At 41.1% G+C, this 25635-nt stretch overlaps 2 protein-coding genes across 7 annotated transcripts in view; one reads left to right on the top strand and one right to left on the bottom strand.

Moving 5' to 3' along the window:
* Positions 1 to 4041, bottom strand: part of EXOC1 (exocyst complex component 1) — a 93645-nt gene extending 89604 nt beyond the window's left edge. For 3 of the 6 annotated variants that reach the window (XM_089911955.1, XM_089911956.1, XM_089911954.1), the window contains exon 1: positions 3891 to 4041. The gene's annotated coding sequence lies outside the window, so the exon portion shown is untranslated. The remainder of the gene's footprint in view (positions 1 to 3890) is intronic. The other 3 variants (XM_022563859.3, XM_089911953.1, XM_022563876.3) reach the window with 1 other exon arrangement.
* LOC149749153 (uncharacterized) overlaps positions 3362 to 25635 on the top strand; it is a 47163-nt gene continuing 24889 nt past the window's right edge. Inside the window, exon 1 of the mRNA XM_089911958.1 lies at positions 3362 to 6978. Coding sequence (XP_089768084.1) covers positions 3635 to 4135 — 501 coding nt within the window. The 5' untranslated portion in view covers positions 3362 to 3634 and the 3' untranslated portion in view covers positions 4136 to 6978. The remainder of the gene's footprint in view (positions 6979 to 25635) is intronic.

Here is a 25635-nt window from a genome sequence, read left to right as displayed (position 1 = left end):
AAAGAAATTAGAGAACCAGTGATATCAAACTCTAAAATCTTTGGAAGTGTTCACCAAATATTATAATATTTTTTAAAAATTTAGGAAAAAATTTAAAAACCCATGCCCAATCCTCAAATACAAATTTCCTATATAAAGAACTCTTACAACTCAAAAATAAAAAGTATCCCAGTTAAAAACTGAGCAAAGGATCTGAACAGACATTTCTCCAAGGAAGAGATACAAATGGCCAATAAGCACATGGAAAGATGTGCAACATTAGCCATTAGGGAAATGCAAATCAAACCACATTGAGATACCTACCACTGTACACCACTCGGATGGCTAAAAATGAAAAAGACAAGTGTTGGTAAAGGTGTGGAGAAAAAGGAAGTCTCATATATTGCTGGTGATTATAAAATGCTGCAGCCACTTCAGAAAACAGCTTGGTGGTTCCTCAAAAAGTTAAACATGGCTTACCATATGACCCAGCAATTCCACTCCTAGGTATATACTCAAGAGAACTGCTAAACATATGTCCACACAAAATCGTGTACCTAAATGTCCATAGCAGTATTGTTCACCATAGTCAAAATGTGGAAACATCTCAAATGTCCTGATGAACAGAAAAATGAAATATATCCATACAGTAGAATATTATTTGGCCATAAAAAAGGAACAAAGTACTGATACATATTACAACATCAGTGAATCCTGAAAACATGATGCTAAGTGAAAGAAGCCAGTTACAAAGAACTACATATTTTATGATTCCATTTATGTGAAATGTCCAGAGTAGACAAATCCATACAGATGGATTGATTTGTGGTTGCCAGGGGCTGAGGGCAAGGAGGAATGGGGAGTGACTGCTAATGTGTATGGGGCTTCTTTTTGGGGTGATGAAAATGTCCTTGAAATAGATAGTAGTGATGTTTTTATAACCATTTGAATATACTGGAAACCGCTGAATTATATACTGAAAGAAGGTGAATTTTATGGTATATTAATCATCTTTTTTCAAATATAACTTAAGTTACATATTTCAAAAAAACTCACTGCAACTTTATTTTTTGAATATACTGTATATACATTATTATTTCCAATGCAGATGTATAGTATTTCATACGTGTGAGCTTGCTTAGAAATTAACTCCTAGTTCTAACACTGCTTCTATGGGAAAATGAAGAAATTATGAGTTTTAAATAAATGACTTAGAGTGAATTTTTATAACACACGGACACTTTTGTAAACTACAGGTATCTGCTATATTTTACTCAATCTGTAAAACTTCTATCTCTGCTCCAACTCAAAAGATTGCTTTTCTCACAAAAGTCACACTTCTATCCCTCTTTCACCTCATCTCTGCCTCTAGTCTCCTGACGGCCCCCTCCTTCCTGTTCTCCTAGTCCATCTGGCCTCTCCAAGCTTAATTTCTTTTCCAACCTAGCCTAGAGGCAGTGTTCATTTCCCTATGCCCCAGACTATCCCCTTCAACATCTTGCTCCATTTGTAGACCAGTTCACTCTGTTCACCAATCTCCATAAACTGTCTTTTTTCTCTACTTCTCTTGGCTACCATATGCCATTTAAGAAGGCCTCATATCCATGTTCGCTGCACTCATTACAAATATTTAAATCCAATTAAAGCTAAACTTTCAAAGTTGCTCAGCAATTCCTTAATACCTTCTTTGATGATTCCTCTTCCTACTCCCCATCAGTATTGCAAATCCTTATTTCTCTCCTTCAACCCCCAATTCTAGTGTCAGCCACTTCCCTCTCTGCAAATGGCTTCACCGTCTACCCTGCAGAGAATATAGAAGCTATGAAGAGCAAGTTTCCCCAACTGCTTTCTTCTTCATCTCTCTACATTTTTACCCATCTTAACCTCCATTCCACCTATTATAAAATGTCCGTGTTACTATCCCTTAATACGTTCTAGGGCCTACACACTGTGTTAAAAGCTCAACTCTATCCTATGCCCAAGCCACGCTGGGTACTGACCAGTTTGCTTTTCTGTCTCTAGGCTCTTGTTTGTGCAATTTCTTCTTCCTGAAATTCTTTTCTCCCTGGGAAATTCCAATCCATCCTTAAGATCCTGCTGAAATGTCACCTCTTCTGTGAAGTAGTCACACACTCAAAGAAAAAAAAATTCCTTTCCCACTTCTCTAATATTTCCCCTCTATTCTGCTAACATAGCACTTACAAACCATATTGTCTAGCTAGTTGTATTCTCTCCCCCATTAAAAGTATTTCCTTGCAGGCAAGACCACGTCTTATTCATCTTTGTATTCCAAGAACTTGGCAAAGACATACCAGGCATTTAATAAATTAACCAAAATGACAGCACCAAATAACATGACAACTAAAGCCTTCTGCTGATTTTCCTTCATCTACACATAATTTATCCTTTCTGCTCCTGCTGCCAACACACTAACCCAGGTTCACATCAACCACATCTATTAAACACCACAGCATCTGGTTACCTCTTTGCAAGCTTCTACAACCCCAAAACTCTCGACAAATAATACTAAAACATAGCTTTCATCACGATATAACCTTGCTCAACATTTTCCTAATGTTCCCAAATACAAACCTTCCACTCCAAGCTCTCTGTTCATTCTGGTCTTTAAATCTTTGCTTAGGAGCTTTTCCATGCAGGGAGTATCATGTATCCAAACCCTAATTACACTCCATAATTTATATGAAGTTGATTCAATAAAGATCTTAATCCAAACTGATCTCTCCTCTCAACTGCTACAGCACTTACTGCATTTACTAAACAATCAAGCACTTGCTGTCCAACTGGTTCGTAAAATCACAAGCTCCTGGATCTCAACAACTCTCTTGAAAGAAAGGAGGGATGGGGGGTGTTTTAGCATAGCTCTGTATCCTTTATTAGTGGGTACTCAACAAATATCTCTTGCGGTAACTTGAACTGAATAGTAAAAACTGGTTAAATGAATGACTAACAGTGGTCAGCATCTACCACCCAGACCCTCTTTGGTCAAAAGCAAAGGACTGACTGTATGGTAAGTGGTAAAACAAGACTGGACTGGGGAGAGTTCATAAAGGAGTTAGTCATAATGAAAAGCACTATGCGACTCTCATTCATTCGGCAAATATCGATGCCTGCGAAGTGCCAGGCACAATTCTAGGTTACAATGGTGTATATGACAGATATGTCCATGAAGACAGGAAGAGCCATGCCTCCAATGGCATCTACATTCTCAGGGTGAAGTGATTAACTCTCCAGTCTTTACAGTACATTTTTTGTAAGTCAGTGAATGAACCATTAGAGGTCCTCCAAAACTATTTCCCCCGTTTAAGAACCCATGTATGACCATGTTCCAGTGGTAGTCAGCCACAATACTCTACACGCTGGTTCTTGTTTCCTTAAATTCAGCTGGATCATTACAGGGTGTGGCAGGTAAGTTGTCTGTAGGAGTGCCATGTCAGTGAGTGAGTGTGGGCTGGGCCCTGTATGCTCTCGAGACATCTTAGCGCGTGGAGCACTGTCCTCCAGAAAAGAACAAGGTGCCTGGAGCCAGGGAAATGCACTTAAAAGATTTAGAAGAAAATGTGGATTTGGACCCCTCCTGGTTCACGCCAGAGAGCAAACGGATCAGGGCCGTTTTTTACAGTGAAATCGGGTTTTCATGGGCGGAACCGGAAAGGGGTGTCAGGATTGCACTCCCAGCCCCCCGGGGCGGGGGATGCTCCTACTGGACTCTGCGTCTTACCCAGACAGGCAGGAAGAGAAGAGAGCCCTGACGGCGGAGGGAGCGGCACCCGACCCCCCCGGTGCTGGGCCAGCAGCGGAACTGAGGAGCCGCCTCAGACCCTGGCGTCCACCCGTCCGCTCGTCGGTGCGCCGCCGCCAGGACTGCCCGGCAGCCACGGCCGAAGGCTTACCTCAAGGCCGGACCGAGCCCGCCTGTGCCGAGGCGGGTCCTCCACGACAGAGATGGGACGGGGCTGGAACGGCCACAGCTACTAGGATGCGCTCCTCGGTCGAGCGGCCAACCGGAAGCGGCCGCTCGGCCCCACCTCCCATATCCGGGCACGTGACCAGCCTCCACGCCGGAAGTCGGTCGGGTAGAGCCGGAAGGAGTCGCGGCAGAGGCCTTGGCGAGGGGTGGGGTCAGGTCTCGCCGTAGGGGAGTGTCTAAGACAGGCAGGGGCGGGACTCCGTCGCTCGGAGACTGACTCGGGAGCTGGGGCGTTTGGTACTGCGTGTTAGTTTCTCTTGAAGAGTTATTTATTCAGCTGTTTTCAGCAGTTCATTTAAGAAGATATGCGATTACATGTTTACTTTCTTGCACACGTAAAGCTTTGTTAACTCTAGATACTTGCTGCTTATGGCATGGAGAGCTTAAATCAGAATTTTGGGGGGGGGACGCTGGCGACCAAGACACTAGCACTTAAAAAAATTTTTTTTTTTTACTTTTTTAGGCCCGCAGCACGCGTGATATTAGTTCCCCCACCAGCAATCGCACTCGCACCCCCTGCAATGGAAGGGGGGAGTCTTAACCACTGGACCGCCAGGGAAGTTCCCACCAGCACTTTTCACATCATTGGGGAAAATTCTAATATGCAGCTATGGTGGAGAACCATTGATACAGTGACGTTGGTATTTTAAAATGTGGTCTGTGGACCAGCTGCTTGGGCATCATCTGGGGGTTCTTTAGAAAATGCAGCCTCTCAGGCTTACTTCAGATCTACTGAATGGTAATCTACACCTTAACGAGATGACACCTGTGCACGTTTAAGTTTGAGAAGCACAGGTGATGCCAGTGTTGCTGGTTGCAAGGCAAGTGATTTATTTATTCCATATGTTTGGCACCTGTTTTATGCCAGGCACTTTGATCGAGGTGCAGAGGTGATTCAGACATGAATCTCAACCTGAAGACGTTCCTGGTATGGTAGGGCCAAACAAGGTATACATAAAAATACATATAAAATAAGACAAAATAAATGACCAAAGAGAGATACAGGTCCGATAAATGTACTGGTAATTCAGAGGAGCGACTTCTTTGCTCTAGCTCAACACCGTCCTTTGCATGGGTTCTGCAGGGACCCATTCAATGCAAGCATTCATTCATTTGAAAACAGAGCCACCTCAATGCTGGACACTGTATTAGGTGCTGGAGATACAAAGACAGGGATCCCACTAAGAAGGGGACACACCGTCATTGGAGAGACAGAATTAAGTAGAGGGATAAATTACAGTCTAGTGTGGTAAAGTAAACAACAAAAGTGGAAAAAAAGAGATGTAGCACCGTAGGAATGCAAAAGAGGGTGTAACTCACTCTGTCAAGATGGATTCACTGAAAAAGGGACAAATGAGCTGTGCAAAGTATCTTTCAGTGTTTAGCTGAAGATATAATTTGGTGGAAAAATCAGCAGACATAGTAGGGACCTGTTTGCTACTGAGATTAATATGCTCTAGTCAATGCTACTTGAAATGCTTTTCAGTTTCATTGAATGACTTCCCTTTTAAGAGCAGGATCTGATCTGATCTTTAGAAAGACGTCTTGGGTCCTTCCTGCTCAGTCCCAGAATGCTTACTGTGGACACTCTTTATATGACAGTTGCATGTGCTATTTTGTCCTTTTTTTTTTCCTTTCTCTTTTCTTCCTTTTTTTTTTAACCTGTATGTTTACAGCCCTCTTCAAAGTTAGGAAGTGAATTGCTTTTCAGAAGCCTGGATTTCTTCCCTGAACTCTAGATTTGTTGTTGTTGTTCTCTAGTTTTTGGTTTTTTAAATTAATATTTACTGCAGTATAGTTGCTTTACAACGTGAACTCCAGATTTGTGTATCCACTGCCTCCCCAACATTTCCACTCGGATGTCCATTACGCATCTCAAACTAAATTTTAAAAATTTCTGGGCTTCCCTGGTGGCGCAGTGGTTGGGAGTCCACCTGCCGGTGCAGGGGACGCGGGTTCGCGCCCCGGTCCAGGAGGATCCCACGTGCCACGGAGCGGCTGGGCCCGTGAGCCATGGCCACTGAGCCTGCGCGTCCGGAGCCTGTGCTCCGCAACGGGAGAGGCCACAGCAGTGAGAGGCCCGCATACCACAAAAAAAAAAAATTCTAAAAATTAAATTCTCCTTTCTTCCCTCCCTTTGGATTCCCCTCAAAGTAGAGGCTGAAACAAAGGCTTACGTGCAGTATTTTATTTGGGGCTTTGATAGCAGGGAGCAAGAGTGAGAGAAGAGAGAGGGGAAGTAAAACAAGGAAGAGGGAGAGGCAGTATAAGGATGTATTATTGAGTTTGTCGTCACCATATCTGAATGTTTTCTTGATCCCTTAGGACTTCCTGGGAAGCTTCGTGAGATGATTCGCAAAACTGTCCACTGAAAGCCAGATGGAAGAGGCATTTATCTGTCAGTTCCTGTCTCCCTTTGATCAAAGGTTAATGCCCCTGGCCATTAACTACTCCACACTTCCCAAATGCACAATTGTGAATGCCAAGCTGACTTCCACATCAGAGAAGTCCTGAGGAAGAAGAGAGGTGCAGTCATGTCGTACTTGCCCAAAGTTCATCAAACTCTCTTCAGAAAAGTTTGCCGCAGCAGTGGTTGGAATAAGTGGCTGAAAGGATTTGCGGTGGTGACAAGATACACAGATGCTGTCCATTTCAGTCCACTCTTTGTACCACTCACATCTGCTTGGCCTTTTGTTATGTCTGGTCTTTTACAGAGTCCCCTTCAAGGTGATGGCCACCTACTATCTCTGCGAAGACTTAATATAAGAGAGTTGGTGGAATAAGCTTCAGTCCCTGCTGCTACACTGATGCCAAGACTGTGCTTGTTTTCATGAACTCCCTCCTCTACTATCCATCCTAAACTCCCTTCACCCTGGACCAGCACATCAGCTGATCTAGGTTGTTTCCTCAGCGAGGTAACTGGAAACTTCAGCCTTTGTTTACCTTGCTCTGGTTGGGCCATGATTGTGTAATTGCCTGTTCAACTTATCCTGGGGTACAGAAACACCAAGGTAAGTAAGCCTCAGTTGAATTCCTTACAGATTTATTCCTCCCTACTGCTATTGTATAGCAACAATCCCAGATTTTTTGCCAGTCACAGTTGAGTACTTCCACTACTATAGTAACTCTTTCCATTGCTACGTGACTACTGCCATGAGAAACCAAGTAACCAAATGATAGTGAGGGAGTTTCAAGTTCAGTGAAGCATCCTCCACCCAACTCGTGGAGAGCTAATTATTGTAATCTAGCAAAGCCTACATTTGGGAGGCAGGAAACACAAATTCTGTGAGTGCGTCACTGGAAGTGATGATAAAATGGGCCAATCCTGCTCCCATTCTGGGGTTTCCAGAGCTATGTCTTTAGCTGTTGGGGACACTCTTTATTGTTTGGTTTTAAGCATTTACCACATCAGAAGCTGGCTACTTCTGAGTGATGAGGGATATGGCAATATCAGTGGAGTCTCTGGTCATGTGTATATTGTCACCTTTTTTTTTAGGAGGAGGCTGTAAAGTGGATTCCTTGGTTAAAGTAGCATTGATCAGGATACTATAATTCTGGTGTTATGGATGTTGGCAGAGTCACTTCAGGCAGGAAAGACAAACCTAGGAGTCTGTAAATATTTGTACTTTGGGCCACTTCTCTCTATAAACAAAGCTAATAATAAAGAATACTGCTCCCAGCTCTACCAACTGGCAAGATTTCACTTCACCTTTGTTCTTTAAAGCCACCCCTGAGTGGGGCTATGTGCAACAGCAGTCCAGTTTAGTGTCCAGCAGTCTCTGGTTTAGTGCTCTAAATATTCACTCTTACAAATAACCCCCTGGTTTCTATTAGACAGTTTTGCAATTCTTTTTGAGTTCATCTGTAGTTCAGTGGTTCTCACCTGGGATGATTTTGACCCCCAGGGAACGTTTGGTAATGTCTGGAGACATTTTTGGTTGTCATTACCAAGGGGGTTCTACTAACATCTAGTGAGTAGAGGGCAGGGATGCTGCTGGACAGCCTGCAATACACAGGACAGCTCCCACAGTAAAGAATTATCCAGCCCCAAATGTCACTAGTGCCGAGGTTGAGGAACTCTGGTCTGGTTCTCCCTGGAGCAGGGATTGCAATCCCCACATAGGTTTGCTGAGCTCTGACCCTGGTTACAGGCTTGAGGCAGTGGTCGTTGGGGGAAGATATTGGGAAAATTAAGGTAATAAATTAGGCTCTTGCCTCAGATATATTCTTTGAAGTAGTTCCAGACAAGAAGAGGCTGCTTTCCTTTATCAAGAGAAAGGAGTCTGTTGGCACAGAGGATGACAAAAAATCTGGGGGTTTAAGATTATAAGACATGTGCACACAAATGTCCCCATTCTAGATCTCAAAGTTTCATTATTTTCCTATCAGGGCCCTAGGTTTGACACGGGTAATATTTTAAGCCTGTGCATTTAGACTCCTTTGCCGCTCTGCCACCCTTTTGATTATATGTCGGAGCTGATTTTTAGCACGGTCGGCTCAGTGGCTACTCTGCCCTAGAGGCTTCTGGCTTTCACAGTGTGCCATGATTTGATTGTTGGCTGAATAGAGCCTGTCATTTTCTTTTGTTAAGATCTCCAAAGCAGTTAACAGATGTCAGCCCACTTTATGACTATCATTGCTCCATAACGCTCAAGTACCATAGCCACATGTAATTCAATGTTTCATCTTCTGTCTGCACCTCATTCTAATCTATAACAGTAGAGAGTCTTGGTAATTAGCAATCCTACTGTATGCCAGGGGTTGTCATCACTTGCAATTTACCACCAACTACTTAACCATCAGCAGGGGTCCTTATTGTCTTGTGATCAGTGCTGTAGGATCAGCCTCCAAAATCCCATACTGAGGCTTTACAATCTGGAGTCACCTTTTTTTAAAATCGGATTATAGTTGCTTTACAACGTTGTGTTAGTTTCTGCTGTACAGCAAAGTGAATCAGCTATATGTATACATATATCCCCTCGTTTTTGGATTTCCTTCCCATTTAGGTCACCACAGAAGACTGAGTAGTGTTCCCTGTGCTATACAGTAGGGTCTCTGGAGTCAATTTTGATGCCCAGTGTTCCCCTTAAAGCAGAGCGCCAAACAAAGGCTTAGGTGCTAGTAGTTTATTTGAGAAAATGAGTTCAGGGAATAGACTAAGGGGCCCAGGGGAAACAAAATAGAGAAAGCGGAAAAGCCAATACAAGGATGCATTATTGAGTTGACAAATGCAGTGGGCGATTTGTTGATTGATACTGTGGAACCTTCTGAGAAGACTTAGCGAAATGGGTCTCAGAATTCTGTACTGAAGTGAAGAAGAACAAAGAGGATGCACTTATCTATCGGCTCCTGTCTGCCATTGGTTAAGCTTGCACCACATGCTTCTAATTGCGCATGTGCACTGTGGGCTGGTTTCTGCAGTATCCCACGCGAGAAGCAGGGAGTGAGAGAGGCAAGGTGCTGGAATATTGTTCTTGAGAGATGATCTTGAGGTTGAGGCCTGCACAGAATTGGTCACTGCAGCAACACCTGGAATAAGAGGTGAGGCTGAAAGGATTTAAAATAATGCATGAAAGATTTCTAAACATGGCTTCTCCCTGAGTTTTCTCCATTTGAGTTAATGGTATCTCTACCTTCTCAGCTGCTCAGGCCGGTCCTTGACCTCTCTCTTTCTCTCATATTCTACATCCAATCTCTCAAGAAGTCTCATGGGTTCTACCTCTAAAGTATTTCCAGAATCTGACCACTTCTCCCCATCTCCATTGCTACCCTTTCCTTGATTATTGCCATTATCTTGTCTCTCCTGAATGACTGCTTATCTCCCTACAGTGTATTATTAACACAGCTGCCAGAGGGATCCTTTTTTAGAACATGAGCCATATCATGTTACTCTTTGCTCAGAACCCTCCAGTAGCTTCGGAGTGAAAGTCAAAGTTCTTACAATGACCTACAAGATCCTGCACAATCTCCCCATTTCCCCACCCACCAGGACTTCATCTTCTACTGCCCACCTTGGTCACTCTACTCCAGTTCCTTCGACCTCCTTGTTGTTCCTTGAAAAGTCTAGGGAAGCTGGATTTTGCTCTTGCTTTTCCATTAAATATCTGCATGGCTCACCACTGCATCCCTTTCATGTCTTTGCTCAAATGTTACCTCAATGAGGCCTTCCATGATAGCCCTATTTAAAATAGTGCCCCAACCTAGCATTCTTTATCTTTCATTTTTGCTTTGTTTTTCTTCATGGTTCTTATTACATCCTGCAATACTATGGCATTATATCTGATATATATATATATATATATCAGATATAATGCCATATGTATATATATATATATATATACAGTTACTATATGTTATTTGTTTATTTATTTACTTATTCTTTCCCTTTCACCAGAATGAAGCCTTATGAAGACAAAGACTTCTGTTTTGCTCACTCATGTATTCCCAGTTCCTAGAACTCATATCAATTCACTTATTATGTTCTCTGTACTATCCTAAGCATTTTACATGTATTAACTACTTCGGTCCTATGAGGTGGGAATCTTTATTATCCTTATTCTAAAGATTAGAAAACAGCACAGATTATTTAGCCCAAAGACACATAGTAGGCACATAGTAGTATTTCAGTGAATATCTCTTTATATTACTATAGTTCTCTGCATAAAGTACACTTGGGAAGCAACATAAGACAGTGGAAAGAACATGGTTGCTGGGGTCATGCAGACCTGTGTTCAAACATGGTCTTTACTGGTTCAATGATCACAGGGCAGATTACTTAACTCTTCTGAGCTGGAGTTTCCTCATCTGTAAATTCAAAATTATAAATGCCATCTTTTGGGACTGTCCCGCAATTCGCTGAGATACATTTCTTGTAAAGCACTTGCACATTACTTGGCACATAGTAAGCACTCAATAAATGGTAGCTATTATTTATATGCAGGTTGGTTAGAAGATTTATGGTCTATTTATGATCTATTTAAGATCTATTTATGGTAGATTTATGTTCTCAAAAGACATGAAATAGTCACTCAAGCCCTGCAGTCCTGCTTCCCTTGCTTTTTTTTTTCATTTTAACATCTTTATTGGAGTATAATTGCTTTACAATGGTATGTTAGTTTCAGCTTCACAACAAAATGAATCAGTTATATATATACATATGTTCCCATATCTCTTCCCACTTGCGTCTCCCTCCCTCTCACCCTCCCTATCCCACCCCTCCAGGCGGTCACAAAGCACCGAGCTGATCTCCCTGTGCTATGCGGCTGCTTCCCACTAGCTATCTACCTTACATTTGGTAGTGTATATATGTCCATGCCTCTCTCTTGCTTTGTTACAGTTTACCCTTCCCCCTCCACATAGCCTCAAGTCCATTCTCTAGTAAGTCTGTGTCTTTATTCCTGTTTCACCCCTAGGTTTTTCATGACATTTTTTTCCCCTTAAATTCCATATATATGTGTTAGCATACGGTATTTGTCTCTCTCTTTCTGACTTACTTCACTCTGTATGACAGACTCTAGGTCTATCCACCTCATTACAAATAGCTCAATTTCGTTTCTTTTTATGGCTGAGTAATATTCCATTGTATATATGTGCCACATCTTCTTTATCCATTCATCCTATGATGGACACTTAGGTTGTTTCCATCTCTGGGCTATTGTAAATAGAGCTGCAATGAACATTTTGGTACATGACTCTTTCTGAATTTTGGTTTTCTCAGGGTATATGCCCAGTAGTGGGATTGCTGGGTCATATGTAGTTCTATTTGTAGTTTTTTAAGGAACCTCCATACTGTTCTCCACAGTGGCTGTACCAATTCACATTCCCACCAAGAGTGTAAGAGTGTTCCCTTTTCTCCACACCCTCTTCAGCATTTATTGTTTCTAAATTTTTTGATGATGGCCATTCTGACTGGTGTGAGATGATATCTCATTGTAGTTTTGATTTGCATTTCTCTAATGATTAGTGATGTTGAGCATTCTTTCATGTGTTTGTTGGCAGTCTGTATATCTTCTTTGGAGAAATGTCTATTTAAGTCTTCTGCCCATTTTTGGATTGGGTTGTTTGTTTTTTTGTTATTAAGCTGCATGAGCTGCTTATAAATTTTGGAGATTAATCCTTTGTCAGTTGCTTCATTTGCAAATATTTTATCCCATTCTAAGGGTGGTCTTTTGGTCTTGTTTATGGTTTCCTTTGCTGCACAAAAGCTTTTAAGTTTCATTAGGTCCCATTTGTGTATTTTTGTATTTATTTCCATTTCTCTAGGAGGTGGGTCAAAAAGGACCTTGCTGTGATTTATGTCATAGAGTGTCCTGCCTATGTTTTCTTCTAAGAGTTTGATAGTTTCTGGCCTTACATTTAGGTCTTTAATCCATTTTGAGCTTATTTTTGTGTATGGTGTTAGGGAGCGATCTAATCTCATACTTTTACATGTAGCTGTCCAGTTTTCCCAGCACCACTTATTGAAGAGGCTGTCCTTTCTCCACTGTACATTCCTGCCTCCTTTATCAAAGATAAGGTGACCATATGTGCGTGGGTTTATCTCTGGGCTTTCTATCCTGTTCCATTGATCTTTCTGTTTTTGTGCCAGTACCATACTGTCTTGATTACTGTAGCTTTGTAGTATAGTCTGAAGTCAGGAAGCCTGATTCCTCCAGCTCCGTTTTTCTTTCTCAAGATTGCTTTGGCTATTCGGGGTCTTTTGTGTTTCCATACAAATTGTGAAATTTTTTGTTCTAGTTCTGTGAAAAATGCCAGTGGTAGTTTTTTTGTTTTTTTTTTTAAACATCTTTATTGGGGTATAATTGCTTTACAATGGTGTGTTAGTTTCTGCTTTATAACAAAGTGAATCAGTTATACATATACATATGTTCCCATATGTCTTCCCTCTTGCGTCTCCCTCCCTCCCACTCTCCCTATTCCACCCCTCCAGGCTGTCACAAAGCACCGAGCTAATATCCCTGTGCCTTGCGGCTGCTTCCCCCTAGCTATCTACCTTACTACATTTGTTAGTGTGTATATGTCCATGACTCTCTCTCGCCCTGTCAAAGCTCAACCCCCCCCCTCCCCATATCCTCAAGTCCGTTCTCCAGTAGGTCTGCGTCTTTATTCCTGTCTTACCCCTAGGTTCTTCATGACATTTTTTTTTCCCCTTAAATTCCATATATATGTGTTAGCATACGGTATTTGTCTTTTTCTTTCTGACTTACTTCAGTCTGTATGACAGACTCTAGGTCTATCCATCTCATTACAAATAGCTCAATTTCATTTCTTTTTAAGGCTGAGTAATATTCCATTGTATATATGTGCCACATTTTCTTTATCCATTCATCCGATGATGGGCGCTTAGGTTGTTTCCATCTCCGGGCTATTGTAAATAGAGCTGCAATGAACATTTTGGTACATGACTCTTTTTGAATTTTGGTTTTCTCAGGGTATATGCCCAGTAGTGGGATTGCTGGGTCATATGGTAATTCTATTTGTAGTTTTTTAAGGAACCTCCATACTGTTCTCCATAGTGGCTGAACCAATTCACATTCCCACCAGCAGTGCAAGAGTGTTCCCTTTTCTCCACACCCTCTCCAGCATTTATTGTTTCTAGATTTTTTGATGATGGCCATTCTGACTGGTGTGAGATGATATCTCATTGTAGTTTTGATTTGCATTTCTCTAATGATTAATGATGTTGAGCATTCTTTCATGTGTTTGTTGGCATTCTGTATATCTTCTTTGGAGAAATGTCTATTTAGGTCTTCTGCCCATTTTTGGATTGGGTTGTTTGTTTTTTTGTTATTGAGCTGCATGAGCTGCTTGTAAATTTTGGAGATTAATCCTTTGTCATTTGCTTCATTTGCAAATATTTTCTCCCAATCTGAGGGTTGTCTTTTGGTCTTGATTATGGTTTCCTTTGCTGTGCAAAAGCTTTGAAGTTTCATTAGGTCCCATTTGTTTATTTTTGTTTTTATTTCCATTACTCTAGGAGGTGGGTCAGAAAGGATCTTGCTGTGATTTATGTCATAGAGTGTTCTGCCTATGTTTTCCTCTAAGAGTTTTATAGTTTCTGGCCTTACATTTAGGTCTTTAATCCATTTTGAGCTTATTTTTGTGTATGGTGTTAGGGAGTGATCTAATCTCATACTTTTACATGTACCTGTCCAGTATTCCCAGCACCATTTATTGAAGAGGCTGTTCTTTCTCCACTGTACATTCCTGCCACCTTTATCAAAGATAAGGTGTCCATATGTGCGTGGGTTTATCTCTGGGCTTTCTATCTTGTTCCATTGATCTATCTTTCTGTTTCTCTGCCAGTACCATACTGTCTTGATTACTGTAGCTTTGTAGTATAGTCTGAAGTCAGGGAGCCTGATTCCTCCAGCTCCTTTTCTTGTTCTCAAGATTGCTTTGGCTATTCGGGGTCTTTTGTGTTTCCATACAAATTGCGAAATTTTTTGTTCTAGTTCTGTGAAAAATGCCAGTGGTAGTTTGATAGGGATTGCATTGAATCTGTAGATTGCTTTGGGTAGTAGAGTCATTTTCACAATGTTGATTCTTCCCATCCAAGAACATGGTATATCTCTCCATCTATTTGTATCATCTTTAATTTCTTTCATCAGTGTCTTATAATTTTCTGCATACAGGTCTTTCGTCTCCTTAGGTAGGTTTATTCCTAGATATTTTATTCTTTTTGTTGCAATGGTAAATGGGAGTGTTTTCTTGATTTCACTTTCAGATTTTTCATCATTAGTATATAGGAATGCCAGAGATTTCTGTGCATTAATTTTGTATCCTGCTACTTTACCAAATTCATTGATTAGCTCTAGTAGTTTTCTGGTAGCATCTTTAGGATTCTCTATGTATAGTATCATGTCATCTGCAAAGAGTGACAGCTTTACTTCTTCTTTCCCAATTTGGATTCCTTTTATTTCCTTTTCTTCTCTGATTGCTGTTGCTAAAACTTCCAAAACTATGTTGAATAAGAGTGGTGAGAGTGGGCAACCTTGTCTTCTTCCTGATCTTAGTGGAAATGCATTCAGTTTTTCACCATTGAGGACGATGTTGCCTGTGGGTTTGTCATATATGGCCTTTATTATGTTGAGGAAAGTTCCATCTATGCCTACTTTCTGCAGGCTTTTTATCATAAATGGGTGTTGAATTTTGTCAAAAGCTTTCTCTGCATCTATTGAGATGATCATATGGTTTTTCTCCTTCAATTTGTTAATATGGTATATCACGTTGATTGATTTGCGTATATTGAAGAATCCTTGCATTCCTGGAATAAACCCCACTTGATCATGGTGTATGATCCATTTAATGTGCTGTTGGATTCTGTTTGCTAGTATTTTGTTGAGGATTTTTGCATCTATGTTTGTCAGTGATGTTGGCCTGTAGTTTTCTTTCTTTGTGACATCCTTGTCTGGTTTTGGTATCAGGGTGATGGTGGCCTCATAGAATGAGTTTGGGAGTGTTCCTCCCTCTGCTATATCTTGGAAGAGTTTGAGAAGGATAGGTGATAGCTCTTCTCTAAATGTTTGATAGAATTCGCCTGTGAAGCCATCTGGTCCTGGGCTTTTGCTTGTTGGAAGATTTTTAATCACAGGTTCAATTTCAGTGCTTGTGATTGGTCTGTTCATATTTTCTATTTCTTCCTGATTCAGTCTTGGCAGGTTGTGCCTTTCTAAGAATTTGTCCATTTCTTCCAGGCTGTCCATTTTATTGGCATAGAGTTGCTTGTAGTAATCTCTCATGATCTTTTCTATTTCTGCAGTGTCAGTTGTTACTTCTCCTTTTTCATTTCTACTTCTATTGATTTCAGTCTTCTCCCTTTTTTTCTTGATGAGTCTGGCTAATGGTTTATCAATTTTGTTTATCCTTTCAAAGAACCAGCTTTTAGTTTTATTGATCTTTGCTATCGTTTCCTTCATTTCTTTTTCATTTATTTCTGATCTGATTTTTATGATTTCTTTCCTTCTGCTAACTTTGGGGTCTTTTTGTTTTCTTTCTCTAATTGCTTTAGGTGCAAGCTTAGGAAGTTTATTCGAGATGTTTCCTGTTTCTTAAGGTAGGATTGTATTGCTATAAACTTCCCTCTTAGAACTGCTTTTGCTGCATCCCATAGATTTTGAGTCGTCGTGTCTCCATTGTCATTTGTTTGTAGGTATTTTTTGATTTCCTCTTTGATTTCTTCAGTGATCACTTCGTTATTAAGTAGTGTATTGTTTAGCCTCCATGTGTTTGTATTTTTTACAGATCTTTTCCTGTAATTGATATCTAGTCTCATAGCGTTGTGGTCGGAAAAGATACTTGATACAATTTCAATTTTCTTAAATTTACCAAGGCTTGATTTGTGACCCAAGATATGATCTATCCTGGAGAATGTTCCATGAGCACTTGAGAAAAATGTGTATTCTGTTGTTTTTGGATGGAATGTCCTATAAATATCAATTAAGTCCATCTTGTTTAATGTATCATTTAAAGCTTGTGTTTCCTTATTTATTTTCATTTTGGATGATCTGTCCATGGGTGAAAGTGGGGTGTTAAAGTCCCCCACTATGAATGTGTTACTGTCAATTTCCCCTTTTATGGCTGCTAGTATTTGCCTTATGTATTGAGGTGCTCCTATGTTGGGTGCATAAATATTTACAATTGTTATATCTTCTTCTTGGATCAATCCCTTGATCATTATGTAGTGTCCTTCTTTGTCTCTTCTAATAGTCTTTATTTTAAAGTCTGTTTTGTCTGATATGAGAATTGGTACTCCAGCTTTCTTTTGGTTTCCATTTGCATGAAATACCTTTTTCCATCCCCTTACTTTCAGTCTGTATGTGTCTCTAGGTCTGAAGTGGGTCTCTTGTAGACAGCAAATATATGCGTCTTGTTTTTGTATCCATTCAGCCAATCTGTGTCTTTTGGTGGGAGCATTGAGTCCATTTACATTTAAGGTAATTATCCATATGTATGTTCCCATTCCCATTTTCTTAATTGTTTTGGGTTCGTTATTTTAGGTCTTTTCCTTCTTTTGTGTCTCTTGCCTAGAGAAGTTCCTTTAGCAGTTGTTGTAGAGCTGGTTTGGTGGTGCTGAACTCTCTCAGCTTTTGCTTGTCTGTAAATGTTTTAATTTCTCCATCAAATCTGAATGAGATCCTTGCTGGGTAGAGTAATCTTGGTTGCAGGTTTTTCTCCTTCAACACTTTCAATATGTCCTGCCACTCCCTTCTGGCTTGCAGAGTTTCTGCTGAAAGATCAGCTGTTAACCTTATGGGGATTCCCTTGTGTGTTATTTGTTGTTTTTCCCTTGCTGCTTTTAATATGCTTTCTTTGTATTTAATTTTTGATAGTTTGATTAATATGTGTCTTGGTGTATTTCTCCTTGGATTTATCCTGTATGGGACTCTCTGTGCTTCCTGGACTTGATTAACTATTTCCTTTCCCATATTAGGGAAGTTTTCAACTATAATCTCTTCAAATATTTTCTCAGTCCCTTTCTTTTTCTCTTCTTCTTCTGGAACCCCTATAATTCGAATGTTGGTGCGTTTAATGTTGTCCCAGAGGTCTCTGAGACTGTCCTCAGTTCTTTTCATTCTTTTTTCTTTATTCTGCTCTGCATTAGTTATTTCCACTATTTTATCTTCCAGGTCACTTATCCGTTCTTCTGCCTCAGTTATTCTGCTGTTGATCCCATCTAGAGTATTTTTCATTTCATTTATTGTGTTGTTCATCATTGTTTGTTTCATCTTTAGTTCTTCTAGTTCCTTGTTAACTGTTTCTTGCATTTTGTCTGTTCTATTTCCAAGATTTTGGATCATCTTTACTATCATTATTCTGAATTCTTTTCCAGGTAGACTGCCTATTTCCTCTTCATTTGTTAGGTCTGGTGGGTTTTTATCTTGCTCCTTCATCTGCTGTGTGTTTTTCTGTCGTCTCATTTTGCTTATCTTACCGTGTTTGGGGTCTCCTTTTTGCAGGCTGCAGGTTCGTAGTTCCTGTTGTTTTTAGTGTCTGTCCCCAGTGGGTAAGGTTGGTTCAGTGGGTTGTGTAGGCTTCCTGGTGGAGGGTACTAGTGCATGTGTTCTGGTGGATGAGGCTGGATCTTGTCTTTCTGGTGGGCAGGTCCACGTCTGGTGGTGTGTTTTGGGGTGTCTGTAGACTTATTATGATTTTGGGCAGCCTCTCTGCTATTGGGTGGGGTTGTGTTCCTGTCTTGCTAGTTGTTTGGCATAGGATGTCCAGCACTGTAGCTTGCTGGTCATTGCGTGAAGCTGGGTGCTGGCGTTGAGATGGAGATCTCTGGGAGATTTTCGCCATTTGATATTATGTGCAGCTAGGAGGCCTCTTGTGGACCAGTGTCCTGAAGTTGGCTCTCCCACCTCAGAGGCACAGCAGTAACTCCTGGCTGCAGCACCAAGAGCCTTTCATCCCCACGGCTCCTTAATTTGGGATGATTCGTTGTCTATTCATGTATTCCACAGATGCAGGGTACATCAAGTTGATTGTGGAGCTTTAATCCGCTGCTTCTGAGGCTGCTGGGAGAGATTTCCCTTTCTCTTCTTTTTTCTCACAGCTCCCAGGGGCTCAGCTTTGGATTTGGCCCCGCCTGTGGGTGTAGGTCACCGGAGGGCGTCTGTTCTTTGCTCAGACAGGACGGGGTTAAAGGAGCTGCTGATTCGGAGGCTCTGGCTCACTCGGGGCGGGGGGGGGGGGGGGGGGGGGAGTAGGGAGGGTCACGGAGTGCGGGGCGGGCCTGCGGCGCCAGAGGCCGGCGTGACGTTGCCAGCCTGAGGCACGCTGTGCGTTCTCCCAGGGGAGTTGTCCCTGGATCCCGGGACCCTGGCAGTGGCGGGCTGCACAGGCTCCCCGGAAGGGGGGTGTGGATAGTGACCTGTGTTCGCACACAGTCTTCTTGGTGGCGGCAGCAGCGGCCTTAGCGTCTCATGTCTGTCTCTGGGGTCCGCAGTTTTAGCCGCGGCTCGCGCCCGTCTCTGGAGCTGCTTTAAGCAGCGTTCTTATTCTCCTCTCCTCGCGCACCAGGAAATAAAGAGGGAAGAAAAAGTCTCTTGCCTCTTTGGCAGGTCCAGACTTTTCCCCGGACTCCCTCCCGGCTAGCCGCGGTGCACTAACACCCTGCAGGCTGTGTTCACGCCACCAACCCCAGTCTTCTCCCGGCGCTCCTACTGAAGCCGGAGCCTCAGCTCCCAGACCCGCCCGACCTGGCGGGTGAGCAGACAAGCCTCTTGGCTGGTGAGTGCCGGTCGGCTCTGATCCTCTGCGCTGGAATCTCCCCGCTTTTCCTTCCGCACCCCTGTTGCTGTGCTCTCTTCCGCGGCTCCGAAGCTCCCCCACTCCGCCACCCACAGTCTCCGCCCGCGAAGGGGCTTCCTAGTGTGTGGACACTTTTCCTCCTTCACAGCTCCCTCCCGCTGGTGCAGGACCCATCCCTATCCTTTTGTCTCTGTTTATTTTTTTGTTTTGCCCTAACCAGTTACGTGGGGGGTTTCTTGCCTTTTGGGACGTCTGAGGTCTTCTGCCAGCGTTCAGTAGGTTCTCTGTCCTTCTTCCCTTTCATAGGCAGAAGGCCACATATATTAACATATATCATATATGAGGCAATCTCATATGTGGATAGCATGGAATAAATTTTTCATTGTTAATGAGCTCCAAGGGAAGTTTCTTCGAAACAGCCAGGAGTAGTGAGTATTGATGTTTGAACAATATTGGTAAAATTGAACTTGGTTCAAGATGGTGGAGTAGAAGGATGTGCTCTCACTCCCACTTGCAAAAGCACCAGAATCACAACTAACCGCTGAACAATCATCAACAGGAAGACCCTGGAACTCACCAAAAAAGATACCCCACCTTCAAAGACACAGGAGAAGCCTCAATGAAATGGTAGGAGGGGTGCAATCACAATAAAATCAAATCCCATAATTGCTGGTGGGTGACTCACAAACTGGAGAACAATTATACCACAGAAGTCCACCCACTGGAGTGAAGGTTCTGAGCCCCATGTCAGCCTTCCCATCCTGGGGTCCGGCAATGGGAGGAGGAATTCCCAGAGATTCAGACTTTGTAGGCTAGCAGGATTTGCAACAGGACAGGGGGAAACAGAGACTCCACTCTTGGAGGGCACACTCAAAGTAGGGTGCACATCAGGACCCAAGGGGAAGGAGCAGTGATCCCATAGGAGACTGAACCAGACCTACCAGCTAGAGTGTTGGAGGGTCTCCTGCAGAGGTGGGGGGTGTCTGTGGCTCACCACAGGGACAAGGACACTGACAGCAGAAACTCTGGGAAGTACTTCTTGGCATGAGCCCTCCTGTAGTCCACCATTAGTCCCACCAAAGAGCCTGTAGCCTCCAGTGCTGGGTTGCCTCAGGCCAAACAACCAACAGGGAGGGAACTCAGCCCCACCCATCAGCAGACAAGGGGATTAAAGTTTTACTGAGCTCTGCCCACCAGAGCAACAGCCAGCTCTATCCACCACCAGTCCCTCCCATCAGGAAGCTGGCACAAGCCTCTTAGATAGCCTCATCCACTAGAGAGAAGACAGCAGAAACAAGAAGAAGTAAATCCTGCAGCCTGTGGAACGAAAACCACAATCACGGAAAGGTAGACAAAATGAAAAGGCAGAGGACTATGTACCAGATGAAGGAACAAGACAAAACCCCAGAAAAAAAACTAAATGAAGTGGAGATAGGCAACCTTCCAGAAAAAGAATTCATTATAATGATAGTGAAGATGATCCAGGACCTCAGAAAAAGAATGGAAGAAAAGACTGAGAAGATGCAAGAAATGTTTAACAAAGACCTAGAAGAATTAAAGAACATACAACTAGATAGGAATTAAAGAACAAACAGAGATAAGCAATACAATAACTGAAATGAAATATACAGTAGAAGGAATCAATAGCAAATAACTGAGGCAGAAGAACAGATAAGTGACCTGGAAGACAGAATGGAGGAATTCACTACTGCGGAACAGAATAAAGAAAGAAAAATGAAGACAGACTAAGAGACCTCTGGGACAACATTAAATGCTCCAACATGTGCATTATAGGGGTCCCAGAAGGAGAAGAGAGAGAGAAATGACCTGAGAAAATATTTGAAGACATTATAGTCAAAAACTTCCTTAACATGGGAAGGGAAATAGCCACCCAAGTCCAGGAAGCACAGAGAGACCCAGGCAGGATAAACCCAAGGAGAAACACGCCGAGACACATAGTAATCAAATTGACAAAAATTAAAGGCAAAGAAAAATTATTAAAAACAACAAGGGAAAACGACAAATAACATACAAGGGAACTCCCATAAGGTCAACAGCTGATTTCTCAGCAGAAACTCTACAAGCCAGAAAGGAGTGGCATGATATATATAAAGTGACCAAAGGGAAGAAACTACAACCAAGATTACTCTACCTGGCAAGGATCTCATTCTGATTTCATGGAGAAATCAAAAGCTTTACAGATAAGCAAAAGCTAAGAGAATTCAGCACCACCCAACCAGCTCTACAACAAACGCTAAAGGAACTTCTCTAAGTGGGAAACACAAGAGAAGAAAAGGACCTACAAAAACAAACCCAAAACAGTTCAGAAAATGGTAATAGGAACATACGTATTGATAATTATCTTAAATGTGAATGGATTAAATGCTCCAACCAAAAGACACAGGCTCACTGAATGGATACAAAAACAAGACCCATATATATGCTGTCTACAAGAGACCCACTTCAAACCTAGGGACACATACAGACTGAAAGTGAGAGGATAGAAAAAGATATTCCATGCAAATGGAAATCAAAAGAAAGCTGGAGGGCTTCCCTGGTGGCGCAGTGGTTGAGAGTCCGCCTGCCGATGCAGAGGACACGGGTTCGTGCCCTGGTCCGGGAAGATCTCACATGCCGCAGAGCGGCTGGGCCTGTGAGCCATGGCTGCTGGGCCTGTGCGTCTGGAGCCTGTGCTCCACGACGGGAGAGGCCACAACAGTGAGAGGCCCGTGTACCGCAAAAAAAAAAAAAAAAAAAAGAAAGCTGGAATAGCAATACTCATATCAGATAAAATAGACTTTAAAATAAAGAGTGTTATAAGAGACAAGGAAGGACACTACACAATGATCAAGGGATCAATCCAAGAAGAAGATATAACAATTATAAATACATATGCACCCAACATAGGAGCACCTCAATACATAAGGCAAATGCTAACAGCTATAAAAGAGGATATTGACAGGAACACAATAATAGTGGGAGACGTTAACACCTAACTTACACCAATGGACAGATCATCCAGACAGAAAATTAATAAGGAAACACAAGCTTTAAATAATGACACAGTAGACCAGACAGATTTAATTGATATTTATAGGACATTTCTAAAAACAGCAGATTACACTTTCTTCTCAAGTGCACATGGAACATTCTCCAGGATAGATCACATCTTGGGTCACAAATCAAGCCTTGGTAAATTTAAGAAAATTGAAATCATATCAAGCATCTTTTCTGATCACAATGCTATGAGATTAGAAATGAATTACAGGGAAAAAAACGTAAAATACACAAACACATGGAGGCTAAACAGTACGTTACTAAATAACCAAGAGATCACTGAAGAAATCAAAGAGGAAAACAAAAAATATCTAGAGACAAATGACAATGAAAATACAACGATCCAAAACCTATGGGATGCAGCAAAAGCAGTTCTAAGCGGGAAGTTTATAGCTATACAGGCATACCTCAAGAAACAAGAAAAGTCTCAAATAAACAATCTAACCTTACACCTAAAGGAACTAGAGAAAGAAGAACAAACAAAACCCAAAGTTAGCAGAAGGAAAGAAATCATAAAGATCAGAGCAGAAATAAATGAAATAGAAACAAAGAAAACAGTGGCAAAGATCAATAAAACTAAAAGCTGGTTCTTTGAGAAGATAAACAAAATTGATAAAACATTAGCCAGACTCATCAAGAAAAAGAGGGAGAGGACTCAAATGCTTCATTCTATTATAGTCATTTTCCTGTTATGCTCTAATTGTCTCGTCTTAGGCCAGTGGGAGCTACTTCAAGTTGGCTCCTGTGTCCTTGGACTGACCCCAGTTGACTTAGATAGCTTCCTTTCTTCCTGGTACATCAAGATGTCCCATGTTCGTCTTGTACATTTTCTGTCCCAGACCTGGAATCAGTAATTTCTTTAAATAGACTCCAGTCTTTTCAGTGGGAGATGGTATTGGCAGAACACTCTTGCATGCTAAGATGCTCATGCCTCACGATGTCTTTGCTTCACGGTTTCAGTAGACAAATCTAGAAAATGCATGCTCTTTTTTTTTAAAGAAAGAGGGGTTTATATTAGTAAGTTTATATTACCATTTCCAGTTAAATTTACTGTTACTGGGCTTTAATTTCTTTGATTTCTTTACTTGTATATTCCCTCTGTTAGGCTTAAAAATCTCGGTTTCTAATGACATTAACGTGATAACATGTGTTTAATCTTACAGTACTCACACTCCTATGATACTGTCAAAATAACACTACCAATATTACTAACAATTAAGCTTCTGGATATGGTTTTAGGTTCGATGGATTTTGACAAGTGTATACAGTCATGTAACCATCACCATAAACAAGATATTTCTGAATATACAAATGGACAATGGCCAGATTATATATAAAAATAGAACTCTGCCCCACCACCTGCAGCAACCAGCTGAGGAAGCCATACTAGTATGTTCAGTAACCAGTCCAGGAAGTCAAACTACTATCTGTAGCAACCAATCTAGAAAGCCTAATAATAGCCCCTGTAGTAATGGGCCCCAAATGACCAGGACTTGATTAATAACCCAGCTTCCCTGATTTTGGCCCCCACTTCTGACTTAGGACCAACTATAGAGAAAGCCATATACATACCTTTAACCAATCACCTAGTATGCTTGGCTTCTTGTTAGCCCGCCAACACCTCCCCCATGCCAATGACCTCCAATCAGGACTCTTCCTCTAAAGATGGATATTCGGACTATTTGAAATATTTCACTCTTGCAAACAATGTCACATGCCTTATGCATTTGTCATTCTGTATCTTTGCCAAAGTACCTTTGGGATGCCTTTGAGTCCTAGAAATAAAATTTCCATATCAAAGAGTAAATGTATACGTAGTTCTGCAAGATATTCTCAAATTCCTCTCCTATCAGATTTGTACTCTCTTGCATTTCCAATAGCCGTGAATGAGGGGAACTCTTTTCCCATTCCCGATGGGATATTGTCAAAGTTTTGAATTTTTTCCAATAGAGAGGTAAGAAACAGGATCACACTATATATTTAATTTGTATTTCTCCTATTATGGGCAAAGTTAAGCATCTTATCATATGTTTAAGTGTCATTTGCAATTCTTTTTCTATGTATGTATCTTTTACTAATTTTTCAGCAAATTGCAGTTAGTTTTTTTAACTCTTCAATTTTAGGAGCAATCTGTATATGAAAGATATAAATGTATTGCTACATAACTTGCGCTTTTTCCAGTTTGTCATTTGTTGTTTGATTGAATATAGTTTTTCTTTTCATGCAAAGGCTTCTTATATTGATGTAGTTAAATTAATCATTTTTCTTCATTGTTTCTAGATTTGAGTGATAGCTAGGAGTTTTCCCCACTCTCAGTTTATAAAAAAATTCACCCATGTTTTCTTCTAGTAGATTTAAAGTAGTCCTTTTTTTCTTTTTAACATTTTTATTGATGTATAATTCACACACCATGCAATTCACCAATTTAAAGTGTACAATTCAATTATTTTTAACATATTACATTATTTTTAAAAATTATGGTATAATATATATAACATTAAATTTGCCATTTTAACCATTTAAAAATGTATAATTCAGGGCGTTAATTACATTCACAGTGTTGTGCAACCATCACCACCATCTATTTCCAAAACTTTTTCATAACCCCAAACAGAAACTCTATAACCATTCAGCAATAACTCCCCATTTTTTCTTCCTCCCAGCCCCTGGTAACTGCTAATCTACTTTCTGTCTCTGATTTTGCCTAGTCTATATATTTCGTATAAGTGAAAGCATACAATATTTGTCCTTCTGTATCTGGTTTATTTTACTTCACGTATTTTTGATGTTCATCCATGTTGTAGCATGTATCAGAACTTCATTGCTTTTTATGGCAGAATAATATTCCACTGTATGGATATATCACATTTTGTATATCCATTCATCTGTTGATGGACACTTGCATTGTTTCCATATTTCGGCTACTGGGAATAATGCTGCAATGATTATTGGTGTACAAACATCTATTCAACTCCTTGCTTTCAATTCCTCTGGGTATATACCTAGGAGTGAAATTGCTGGGTTGTTTGGTAATTCCATGTTTAGCTTTTTGAGGACACGTCAAACTGTTTTCCACCATGGTATACCATTTTACATTCCCATAAGCAATGTATAAGGGTTTCAGTTTCTCCACATCTTTGCCAACACTTCTTGTTTTCTGTATTTTTTAAAAATAGCCATCCTAGTAGGTGTTAAGGGGGTTACATTTTGGTTTTGATTTGCATTTCCCTAATGACTAATGATGCTGAGTTTCTTTTCTTGTGCTTACTGTATACTTTGCAGAGATGTCTATTCAAATTTCTTGTCTATCTTTGAATTAGGTGTTTGTCTTTTTGTTACTGAGTTGTAGGAGTTCTTTA

The sequence above is a fragment of the Delphinapterus leucas genome, chromosome 5 (genome assembly GCF_059928025.1).
Source record: "Delphinapterus leucas isolate spDelLeu-1000000601 "Yukka" chromosome 5, BTC_Dleu_Yukka2, whole genome shotgun sequence".
NCBI lineage: Eukaryota > Metazoa > Chordata > Mammalia > Artiodactyla > Monodontidae > Delphinapterus > Delphinapterus leucas.
This window is presented reverse-complemented; position numbering and strand designations above follow the sequence as displayed.